The following is a 13,059-nucleotide window of genomic DNA, read 5'->3' as shown; positions in this document are numbered from 1 at the left end:
TGAAAATATAAAAAAATATGTTTAAGGTTGAATCTAAATTTGAATAGATATTAAAATTAGAATTGATTTCATCAATAACCATCTTCCCGTCATTTTCCTTTTGATATATATCTATATATATATAAACCAGCGATACCAGGGAAATTGAAAGGGCACCAAACTTATATTCTCGTCCTTTCCCTGAAAGAAAGAAAGAGAGAAGGGACTACAATATTCTCGTCCTTTTCCTGAAAGGAAAAAAGAGAGAGGGGGCCACTACAATAAAAATATATATATATATTTCATCGTGATCTTACAGATGGTAGTTGATCAGTTAAACTTTTCAGTAATGTTACTTGGAAGGTTTATGACATCACGGAGTGCAAAGTGATATGATATACAATGTAATGTAATGTTATGGACGACATTAAACCAAAGGAACACGGCCAGAACGCGGTGAACAAAAAGGAACGGTAAATCCATTATTATAATTATTCTTTCAATTACATTTAATTTGCAGAGGTGAGGAAGCCTATATTCGGACGAGACTGCATATCTATGCACATTAAGGGTTGCAGTGAATGTGCGTGAAATGCATGGGTAATATTAATATTCTATTCCATCTGGACACCTGGTATGATGTCCGCCTGATATCGACGGGATGAGCGGGTAGATGATGGAGGCAAAATAAGGGTGTCGCGTTCTCTGTTCCTCATCACTTGTTCAACTTCGTTTTGGTCGATCCTGTAAGCGGCTCTCACCACTTCCTCCGGCATTGCCTTCAAAACCGATTGCCTTCCTGCCAGAGACGACCGCAAAGAACTGCAACAACGCATGATACCAATTTACCCGATGAGTATAATTGCTGAACAGTACATCATATTAGCAGCAGTGGTAATAATTAGGTTATACTTACAGGTCTGATGTTGTGAACGTTATCCACTCCAACCCTTCGTCTCCTGCTTCCCTGATGACTGCGTAGAACTGGGGAATGACGATGAACTGACCCTCTCTCACGCGCCCATTAAACACATTCCTCCCTTCGTCTCCCACCACCTCCATTCTCCCCTCCCCTCTAGTCACGTACATTATTGCGTGCGCGTTCATCCTCCACCATGGAACAGACATTGCTCTCTGCATTCAAATTTCATTGATTTGATTTGGAAACATTAACATTATTATATATATAAAAGTGAAGCGGACCAATAAAGGTTATTGCTTACCGGGCGGAGAACAACCCTCTCGGCTCCTAATCTCAAATATTTGAGTACAGGAAGTTTGTAACGGTTGACTATATTCATCCGTCCCCCATCTCTTACGTAGACATCGGCATCCTGCGGGTTGTCAGCATTGTGCCTTACACGCAGTTCACACACAAGCTCTTCCATGCCATTCTCCGTTGCAGATGAATTATATTGATGCAATCCACCAGCAACATCATCCCTCTCCCTCTCCCTCTCGTAAGGAGAGCGAGATCGAGATCGAGGGGCGGGTAAGCTGAGTCGTCGGCCGCGTTCAACCCTAGCAAAACGTCGTGATCGCTGATTCTGTTGAAGCCTCCTTGCAGTTTCATCATTCACGCCCAACGTTTCGGCCAAAGAGCGCGTGCTAAACCCTGCAAACACATTGCCCCCACTTTCTCTCCCTCTTCCTTCTTCCTCTCCCTCCTCTTCATGACGACGACCACGACCAGATGATGAGCCTTGCCCAGCCAGAGGGTGGGGCTGTACATTTTTACCCCCTCAGTCAGCCATAAAATGAAATGAAAGAATTTATAACATAGTTAAGGATGATTATTAGTTAATTGAGTGGGACACTTACTCGGTAACTCCTGCGGCCCTGATTTAGAGGGTTGGATACGTCGGCAATGGCTACGATTTGGAGAGGCTCGTTGCCATCGTTGTAACACCAGTAGGCTGCTCCTGCAAATATGGCTATTACGTCTCCTCTCCTCACTCGCCTCACTTTCTGACTTGAGTCTTCTTCTTCCTCTCCCTTTTCTTCCCCTCGTCTCTCTGACCTGCGCCTTGATCGCCCTTGAAACGAAGATTCGTCTTCTCTGTAAGTCTCCGGACACCCCGGGAACACAATGCCCAGTCTGCCCTCACCTGCACATGCACATATAGAAGCAATTATAATAATAATAACAAATTTAGGGAATCATGCGACATACAGAAAGAAGTTGTATTATTAGAGTACCTCGGTGAACATAAAGCAGCAGAGGGGCGTTGGGATATTGAGGCAGCGACATGGCGCCCCTTTCGATCGTCTTTCTGAAGAAGGCAACGCCTGCGCACTCCAATTCCTCGTTGTCTTCTGGGTTCGACAACTCGAAGGTGCCACCTTCGGATCTTAGCGATTCCGATTCAGAGGGTTCGTGGGCACTTAGCCGCTGCAGCCTCCGACATGCTGATGATCTCTCATCATGCCGGTATTCCTCCTCCCGTCCATAACGAAAGCCTCTTCTTCGCTGGGCAGTGACAGAGGATAGCGAAATAAGAAGAAATGAAAAGTAGAGCATCGGAAGCGCTGATCCCACTCTCATCTTTCGCTCCATTTCGTAACCAACGGTTTTGCTCGACGGACTGCTGCTTGCTTTTACTCAATCCAGTCGCTGTTGCTTGTATAGTTGTGAGTATGAAGTGCTCTTATAGCATGCTGAAGGCGATATCATTAAGGCTATGGTTCCAACAGAGAGACACATGGGCACAACGATGTAGAAGAATTTTGTCGCGTGTGGTGCGGCTATCCTCCGTCGTGTCGTCGCAACCTGCCCAGGTAAATTAAAAGATACTTTCTCACTTTAATTAAAGATACTTTCTCACTTTTACAATTGATATCACCCGCTCAACTCGCCAATTCTTCTCTTTCTGTTTCGTTAAAAAATTATGATTTATTCCGTCCCTTCATTGAACGCATGGGTACTTCTGCTCATTAGAGTTGCATGATGTGCAAAATTCATTCGGTAAAGGCTTTCCCTGTTTTCATATAATTAGCTCACCCACCTAATTAGTCTTTTTTGGAATTCGGTACTTTAGTCTTTTTGCTTTTTAAAACTTTTTATCAGCGTAAATTGAAAGATGTTAAGATTTGCATTTGCACGGAGAGGTTTAAAGTAACGCCGATAGGATATACCTAAATTGAAAGATGTAGATTAGCATTTGTATGAGAGGCGCAAAGTAAGGCGTATAAGATATCGGATTAATGTGCGTATTAATGTTGATAAATCGAAATAGTGTGTTCCTGTGTCTAATCAGAATTTAAGGGCATTTGGTAATAATCAATCAAATATAACATAGTTTCATTGTTACAGAAACTATACTATAATAGTAACATAGGAGGGGTTATAGCGTTTAAACAATGTGAAACCATATTACGATGGATTATAATAGATGTTGGGCAGTCTCACATGTCACATCATCGGCTTAATCTCGCATATTGCAACTTTAAGAATATTAGAGATTTTTAAGTTGTGCACATGCTCTAACCTTCGACATAGGGGATGTGATATTTAAACAAACTCATTTTGATACTCCAATCGGGTCCGCATAATAATCTACCTCTAATGGATGGGATATTTCAATTAATTTGTTTCAATAGTCCTATTGGTTCCACAATTGAGTGTAGGTTCAAATACCATTTACAAAGGGGTGGTAGAAACATTGTTGAAACTGGGTTTGAACTCATCAATGGAGACCTATCTCTTGGAGTTGCTCCTCTTAGCACTAAATACATCAACAAGACTTGCATAATAAAAATGATTGAGAAAGTACCAGCAATAGATTATGATGTAAAAATGGGCAAGTGTTGGACGAAGTTTGTGAAGGGATCATTTTCAGAAATGTTGAATCTATATGCTCATCCAAGCCACACACAAAAATTTCTATAACTTATGGCTTACAATTCATGGTAGCTAAACTATGGCTTTAGTTGATGGTTTATATGAACATAAAGTTTTTTTAAAGCCTCTTATTCATGGTTGCGACCTGATAAGACTGCGACAGGATTACCCAAACCAAAGTGTTCCTTCAATATTCAGTAAAAGTGACCTCTCGGAAAACTTGGAGACCGGAAATAGTGATAGCACACATGCATATCTTGGCCTGTCAAAGAGCCAAAATATATACTAAGAAAGGGTTCGCTCAGTTCAGATATAGAAAGAAATTTAAATAACAAATTGCGTATTTATACATATTAATGTTGGAAACAAGTCATACAACGAGTATGAGTACTCAATGTACAACGAGCTTTCTGAGTTGAAAGGTCGACTTAAAAAAACCACTGAATGGAACCGATTTGTGCAACCTTTGGAGTTGAGTGGTTGTATTTTATTCTTTTTTCGAGGTAGATCCAACCTCTCTTTGACTTTTTTTTTTCCAAAAAAAATGACCTACCATTGAAACCCTTCTCCACACTTGGAGGTTGTATTCACTTTTGAGGAGAAGCATGTGATGTTATGTGCCTTGTGCTGCTTGTAATTATGACCTCTCGTGGAGGACTAAAAACTGGTTGAATATGCTTTGAAGTATAGGAAAGACAAACATTTACATGTTATGAAGAAACAAAGGAGAAGACAAACCTTATAAAACTCGTTGTCTTAAGTTCGTAATCCAATGAAATATTTGCATACATTATACATACATGTCAAATTAAGGATCAAGTGAGTGTCAAGAAGCCTCATAAATTTCTAGCCATACTGAACATTATGGGAAAATGTAAGAGGACCAAATGTTAAAGTTCTTATTTTCTATCAACTATGACCCATATACATTCCATGTGCATGACATGGAAAACTTGAGGAACTGTGTAGGGATTTCAATTGGATAATTTATAGCGAAACTTATTTTTGGGGGGAGAACAATTTTTTGATTATAGACAAAACTTACACTCCAACTTCGAGCCTCGATACATACACTATCCACCCAGTACTTTCTCAGAGTCATATACATACCAAGTAACGAAGAATTCAACTGAAGAAGAAATTAAACGAATAATGTGATGACCTGATGAGAGACTACCCAAACAAATTTCCCTTTCAGTCCACACCTCTTTGACCTTTATATGGAAGAATACAGAAAAATATTGACAAACGCACTCCACCACCACTGGCCGATATTGAACCTTGAATATTCTACTATTTGGAGAGCTTTGCTGTGCATGATTGCTAAAATACGTTCTAAAATAAATTTCTGACTAAAAATATAAAGACAGGTCTAACAAAGTAGAAGTGTTGGGATAACTAGAAACCATTGAAAGAATTAAAGAATTTTGGGCAGGAATTCCGTAGAAAATGTTCATGCCAAATGAAAATCAAAGATTATACAACATATAATATGATATGATACAAACTGTAAGAAGGTCACAAGCAAAAACATTAAAGGTGAAGTGATAATTCGAACTTGCAAACATCCCTAGATTGGATCTGAACCGAAACCTAAACTTGACCTGAACCTAATCCTAAACCTAGGTCCGTCATCGCCACATTTATGAAATATAGAATGAGTAAAAATCCTCACATGGTTTCACCCTGTTCCTCTTTGAATTGAAAATTCAGCTCTGTCACCACTGTAATTCATGGCTCTCAAAATTCTAGGCCAGCATAAATTAACTTCCTCCGATAAAAATGCCATGGCTCTGCCTCCATTGCCAAAGTTGGCGCAATTAAATCCTCCAAATTTTGTTAAAAAATGTCAAGTTACCTATAGATAAACCCTCCAAAGCACGAACAATCCATATCTAGCATCGAGCCGAGGAAAATCGCAATATGAATACCCTAGTTTCAAGTGTGTGACGACGAAGAAAAGCCATCCTAGGAAACCAAACAAAACACAAAATAACAATTGAACAACATGATGAACCAGGAACCATCATGCCCCATAACACACTCTCCACAACGCCAAGAATGGTGGTGCTTGCGACCATCATTGCAGCAAGGTTGCGCAAGTACCGGGGGGACCAAATGTTCAATTGCCAGACCTAAGTAGAATAACATGACGGTTTGATAACCTTCCAAAACCCACAGTAAACATACACCCTAATCCGCCTAAATCTGCATGCGGTTTATCACACAAATTCCCAACATGTGCTCCCATGTAGGGGAAAACTATCGTAATGCCAATGTGATTTCCTACGTGGCATTTGGAGGAATCCAAGGGGCATCCAACTACTAGTGTCCCTCTCGTATTGCTCAAAAAAGTTCATAACTAAATCTTATCCAATATTAATTACCAAATGTTGAGTTGTCACTATTACATATCTATATTTATAGAAATTATATCACTAAATTATTATGTTTATTAAAATGTTTGTCAAAATAGTTAGAAATTTACTTATGCTATTTTCTTCTGATATTTTAAAAATTATATATATATATATATATATATTCCAATTAAAAAAAAAAATTTAATAATAAATTTATTATTTTTAAGTTGATTAAAGTAAGTTTTCAACTTATTCAATTTTGAAACATTATCATGAAAATTTGCCAAAAATTGAATAGATGTAATAACATAAACTCGATAGCATGAAATACCCATAGCAATACATAAAACCACCACAATAAACTAAATAAAATTAACTTCATCATCGAACCAAAAGTTTTATTTAAAGTATTTTAAAATAAATCAAAATTAACTTCAACATCAAAGTGAATGTTTTATTTAAAGTGTTCTAAAATAAATCATAGTGTTTTAGTTAAGTCTTAGTTTATAAAATTCATAATGTTTTAGTTAAATCTTAGTTTATAAAATTTTACATGCATCAAATGTACGAATCATGAAAACATAAGAATGCATTACTTTTCACAATGCCAATGCATGGATCCTTGGTGAGGCACGACAAGATGATCTTGGAAAAGGTTGATGTGGAGAAGCATGTGAATGTATGGTTTATAAATGTCGTGGGTTTCCCTCTAAATTTACATTTTGCATGATTTTAGTGACAATTTTCAAATGCTCCTTGGTAATAAAACACACAAAACACTAGATGATCATATAGTAGAAAATGTGATAATGTTGAGATTAATCTAATGTAATGGTGCATCGATACAATTTTAATAAATTTTCATTATGTTGTTAATATACATTAAAAATAAAAACATATTTATCAATGGGGTAAATGTTGGTCTATGATTATTTTTAAAACGTTATGATAATTTAATTATTATTAAAAGTTTGATTACTTTAGTGTAATAGTAATAAAAATAGATTTATTTTTAATTTAAAAAAAATAATATAATATATATATATATATATATTTAAATAAAAATATTATTAATCGAGTGATATGATGATTGGAATAGTTTTTAATAAAAAATATAAAATTAGTGCGGAGGTATAATCAAATTTAATATTACTACTTTGATCATTTCTATAAAATTAATCATATTCCTAATAATCTGATCTATAGAGATATCAAGCACATGTAGCCCTGATAATTGTGGGGATATTTTAAAATGTAGAACAAGATACTGGAGACCGTTATAAAATATCAATTTAGTTATCTTTTCTAAAAACAAAGAAGCATATCGACTGATAAAAAGATTATGGAGATGTCCATTTGCACTTAAAGAATAGACTTTGACCAGAGGACATGAAACTTTGGATTCAAGAAATGGCACAACCGATGCTCACCATTATGTTGACAAATAAATAAAACATGATCTAATACCTAAAATCTCTAATCATGTTTATATATATGCAAGTAATGCGTCGAATTTAAGTTATAATCCAGTTTTGGCATACATCAATGTGTTTGACTTGTTTTCAAGTACTCATAGTTGACGTAATTTTCTACATTGGCCTCCTCATTTCCCTGATTAGATTGTGATTCTATGACCCTTTTATTCATCAATTATGTGGGATAAGAAAAATGAAAATGGAGATTATCTTCCTTTGGCGGCTGTTTTCATTATTGTATTGGGCATTCACAGATGCAGAATGTCCGATGAACCTACACTATGTTCGTAAATTGCTTGGGACAAGTCTTCATATGTATTGGTTATCAGTGGAAGGAATGATAGTCCATGCTGCCAAACATTCCTTAGCTTGTTTGGAGTGGGATTATCTCAATACTTGAGAGACACATTTGGTTTTGTGCTTCCCACAAATGCCTCTGTCGTCGCCTGCCTCAAGATATTTCAGAAACAACTAGAATCTCTGGGTCTATCACCAGACTTGGTGGCGATTTGTTTGAAAAATGGTGTGTATGGGCTTGAATCGAGCCCTCTTCTATCTACGGGCATACAAACGAAGCAGAACTGGATTCACAAACTAGGGATTACTAACCTGAACTTGGCTTGCAAAGGTGATCTCTGAAATCTTGCCACCTATCAGGCATGCAAAGTAAATGGATATCTTATTCAAAAGAATCTGGTCGACATGTACAAAAATTTGAAAATTCGGGAAACTAGTAAGAAATGCTACTATTTCATGATTTTGTATGCTGTTTGAATGGTTAATGAATTTGGGCCCAAAAACGTAAATATCGCTCAGTGTATTCTTGGCTTGCCCTTTATCCAAACCGCATCGTAGGGCCAAGTTTTAACCTATGGTTTCCTAAGCACTGTAGTACATCCGCTGTTAAACACAACACTTGGGTGGTGTGGTTCGACATTGAGGATGTCAAGGTTGCCACCAATAATTTCAGTAACGTAAATCTCATCAGCCAAGGGAAATTTGGTAGATGTACAAGGGAATGCTTGATGACGGTCAGCAGATTGCGATGAAGAGAATAAAAAACTGCACTCTGGAATGGGATTTCGAATTCCTGAACGAGGTGCATATCAACATCAACATCAGGCACATGAATCTGGTCTCTTTGAGAGGTTTCTGCATAACCAACGACAAAAGGGAAGGGCACCAATAGTTTCTGATATACGATTACATGCCTAATGGGAATTTAGATGAGCACCTATTTGGAGAAAATTCCATTACCCAACCTTTGATGTGGCCGCAACACAGGAACATCGTCATGGAGATTGCCAAGGGACTTGCATATCTCCATGATGAAATTGAGCCAATGATTTATCAAAGAGGCATCAATCAATTAATTATTGAAATTGAATGGTCATTTAATTATTAATATTAAATTTAGTGATGCTCAACCATAGGAAATTTAGGTCAACCATAATATAACTAATATTAATTAATATAATTAATATTAACAAACAATTTATTCAACAATATGACATTGTTACAAATTGATTGGGTTAATATTAGTAGTAATTTGAAAGTATATAATTAATAAATATTCATAATATTATATTAAATTGTAATATTATTATTATAACTAATGTTATTCCATCATAGGGGTGTTTTCTCGAATGCCATGGCTATTTAGAAGCCTGTACCACCCACATACCTGTCTCCTCCTCATCACGACGTGGCAATGGGAAGTTATTATGGGCATGTTAAATATGTTGTGGCTTTGTTGTTATAAAATTTCAGTTATGGAGAGGTGCTGGTTGAAGTATGAGCCTTGTGCGACTGGAGGCAAGGATATTTTGTTATCCTCCATTATCTATCTCTTCCTAGAAGTATGCCATTTCATTCTTCCCTCTTAACGATGACTTTAATGGTCCTTATTTTTTCTGGAATGTGGCTGGTTATTCTTTAAAGTTCTGGTGAGTTTATTTCTATCTGTCTTAGGGTTACAATTTTATTTGTTGTCTCTGATTCATGAATCTAGTACGACTGCCTCACTAATTTGCTCGTCTAGGCCATTAGGGGTAATTTCTCAATTCATTAGTTTTCCTGATTCCTTAAGGAATTTTTCTCAACTTCAATGGGTGATTGTTGTTATTGGGGTTTCTTTGTCTCAAATTATTTTCATGTTTGGAGCTTTGGTCCTTACAATGTTGCATCCATTAGAAATAGCTCAAAGCGTTCTGTCTTGTGTGATCGCTAGTCAAATTAGGGGTTTAGGGCTTTTTTTAGTGCCTTTGTGTAAATTTTAGTTTCAAGAAATTCCCACTAGTTATCTCTAAGTCATGGCATGTTGTTGCGATGTGGTGAGCTCGAAAATATACTGGAATTTGGTCTTGTGGTGTGGCATGTTGGTGATGATCTAGATGTCTTTCGATCTAGGGTCAAAGTGTCTGTGTCTCATCTTTATTCTATTTTTATTGGTAGAAGTTCTTCTTGTATTTTCCCTCACTGTATATTTGTAGCCTTTCTCATGCCTCCAATTAAGAGAATGAGTTCTAGAAAAGGTGTTGGAGGTAACATTGGGAACAAAAGGATGTTGGGAAAAATACTAAGAGGGGTGGAGGGGGGGGGGGGATTTGAATCAATATTTTAAAAACTAATAACAATTTTTCCTTTTCTGTAATGTAACATGACTTTACTTAACCCAAATAGCATATATACGCGACTGTTATAAGAGAAACCAATGTATGCCAAGTAAGCTTTGTAAAAAAACTAATTCTTTATCTGTTAAACTTTGAACCAGAATGTAAGAGTTTTATCAAGAATTTGATAAGTAAATAGCTGCAACAAGAACAGAATAAAGTATCACACGTATGAAAACATTTGAAGGGAAGCTTACCTCTGAAGCTTCTGGTGGCCAGTTGATGTTTCTTTACAAAGTTCACCTCATCTTATTTTGATATGTATCCTAATTCCTTGCATTCCTCCTTTTCTTTTCCCTTTGCAAATACTTTAAATGCGACTTCTCTAACTTCTAAGGGGCCTCCTTTCCTCATTTCAAAAGCAGTCAAGATCCCATGAAGTTTAACAACAGTAAGAGTCTATAGATCCTGCTTTTCTTCAATGGTAGACACTTTTGACTCGAATTTAGGAGTTGGAGATCTTAACATTTTCTCTACTAAAGTAGTGTCCCTTATTTATTCACCAAGATTTTCCATGCGATTTATAATCTCATCTATATGAAGAAAGAAACTGGCAATACTTTCATCATTATGCATTCTGAGAGTTTCATATTGAATTCTAAAAGTTTGAAGTTTAACACTTTTAACCTTGTTATCACCTTCATAGCTTTGAATGATTCTGCCCCATATTTATTTTACCGTGTTTCGCTGCATGACTTTGAAAAATTTTGATTCTGTCAGACTTCCCAATAAAGCATTGATGACTTTGCAATTTGTTTCATATGTCTTATTTTTTGTTGCATCTATGGGAACTGTAGCTGGATATTGGTAACCTCCTTCCAAAATTGTCAAAACAGTTTCTCCAAGAGACTAAAGATAAGCTCTGGTTCTTGTTTTCCAATATATATAAGATTATTTCCCTTGAAAAGTGGTGGTATGATAGATGCTTATTGATCCAGGTGGCTCTAGAGAGACACAGGACAAAGATGGCTTAAAAATAAAAATGCTCAGAATGACTTTGAACCAAGACTAGAGCATATATCTCATCTTCCTGATCATAGAGGTGCGAACGGTTCGTCAATCCGAGTCCGGATGATGAAGTTATCGTGAAGAGAGTTGCCTTGGTTCTTTTGAAAAAGGGAGGTTTTTCTCATAAAATGGACTTAAAGCCTTTATAAGTCAAATCGCATCAAGAATCATGTAAAGGGTAGACTTTAATACCAACGATCAATGATTGCCGATATATGGGGTCGGAGAAGTCAAATTGGTGATATCGTCGCTTGTAAATCAGCGATGGAGTGTCGGATCGAGTCGGTGAAACCCAAAGGCCGAGGACCAGGACCCCTCAATGTGCCGAATGCGATTAGCGATCGTCGATATCGGTGATTGGGGTTAGTGGATCCCTTGATATGCAGGGTTATTAGTAGAAGCGATAGCGATAAGCGATTAGACATGGACTCGATGGAATTATAGATCCGATTTGATAAAAATTAAGATCTCGTCTTTTATGTTTTGGTTGAATTTATTAGTTTTTTAGTGTATTTCTATTTTAAATAGAAAGAAGGCTATTCTGAGGATTTTGTTGCACCAGTCAATGCTTCTAAGAAAATGGCTTCTATTTTGAACAAAATCGACCTTCGATTTTTAAGTGCGGATTTGATCTAAACGTGTTATAAAACACGATGGATGCAGAGAGCCGATGGTGATGGAAAGGCTGTGTGAGGAAAGTGTGGAAAGGCTATGTAACAGTGGGCGAGAGAAGTATGACAAAAAACCTGAAAGGTTGCATGGAAAGGCTGCGAGAAAGTGTGGAAAGGCTATGTAACAGTGGGCAAGAGAAGTATGACAAAAAACCTGAAAGGTTGCATGGAAAGGCTGCGAGAAAGAGGTCAGAGAAGCATGAAACTAGAGAGTGCTTGAAATTCAGGTTGATCGCAGAGCTGCAGTGATATAAGCCAGAGTGCTATAGAGCGGGATAGCCAACGAGCTACAGTGCTGCAAGTCCAGAGCAGTTATTCTCTCTTTGCTCGATTTTTCTCTTTATGATAGATTCTTCGTCTTGGGATCGATTCATCTTTTGATCAATGCTTCTTTGATTGACTCTTCTTTGATTGATTCTTCTTCTTGCAATCAATGCTGCGAAATTGATATTCATCAAGCTTCAATGCCTTGAGATCGATGGTCTAAGCATCTTCAGCAGTGAGACATCCACTTCTTCAAATGGCCCATGGTGTGAGGTATATGGTTATTGTCCATCTACTTCTTCTTTTACATTATGCTGCATGGATCCTTGATTGATATTGATGCAGGATCTTGTTTATTTCATGTTGTCATGATTCCTTGCTTCATGTTATGTAGAATCTTTCTAATGATGTACTTTCTATCATAAGTCTTTATGTTATGCTTTGAGATCCCTTGTTGTATGTCCTTGGGATACTCTTATTATCGTCATGCATGTGTTTTGTTTTGACATCCCTTTTGTGCCATGTTGGTGGGATGCTCACCATGCATGTTTTTGTATCATACTGATAGGAGTCCTTTGATTGAGAGTTGTAATTGTGGAACATCTCTTAGAGCCACTCTTGCGTGAGGGCATTTTTCCTTGTATGATCGAGACATCATCTCTTGTGTACATCATCATTATTGATAACACTTAATGCAGCGGCCTACACCATCTTGACACTGGGGCCCGGAGAGGTGGTCCCTCCTAGACGAACTCCATTATCAACGACTTATGTTTTCATATTTTGATG

General features: G+C 37.2%; 1 protein-coding gene across 1 annotated transcript; it reads right to left on the bottom strand.

The window, feature by feature from the left end:
• Nucleotides 1-583: 583 nt before the first annotated feature.
• Nucleotides 584-2,575, bottom strand: LOC149176371 (11S globulin seed storage protein Ana o 2.0101-like). Its single transcript, XM_089423101.1, has 5 exons — nt 2,179-2,575; nt 1,801-2,087; nt 1,203-1,703; nt 896-1,113; nt 584-801 (listed from the first exon to the last, which is right to left on the bottom strand). The coding sequence occupies exons 1-5, from the start codon at nt 2,534-2,536 to the stop codon at nt 594-596; spliced, it is 1,572 nt and encodes a 523-aa protein (XP_089279227.1). The 5' UTR covers nt 2,537-2,575; the 3' UTR covers nt 584-593.
• Between the last annotated feature and the right edge of the window lie 10,484 nt (nt 2,576-13,059).

The sequence above is a fragment of the Pinus tabuliformis genome, chromosome 4_1 (assembly GCF_031772625.1).
Source record: "Pinus tabuliformis cultivar Carrire ecotype Pingquan chromosome 4_1, CPIR1, whole genome shotgun sequence".
NCBI classification, from domain to species: domain Eukaryota; kingdom Viridiplantae; phylum Streptophyta; class Pinopsida; order Pinales; family Pinaceae; genus Pinus; species Pinus tabuliformis.
The sequence above is the reverse complement of the archived record's forward strand: the minus strand, read 5'-3'. Positions and strand labels throughout refer to the sequence as shown.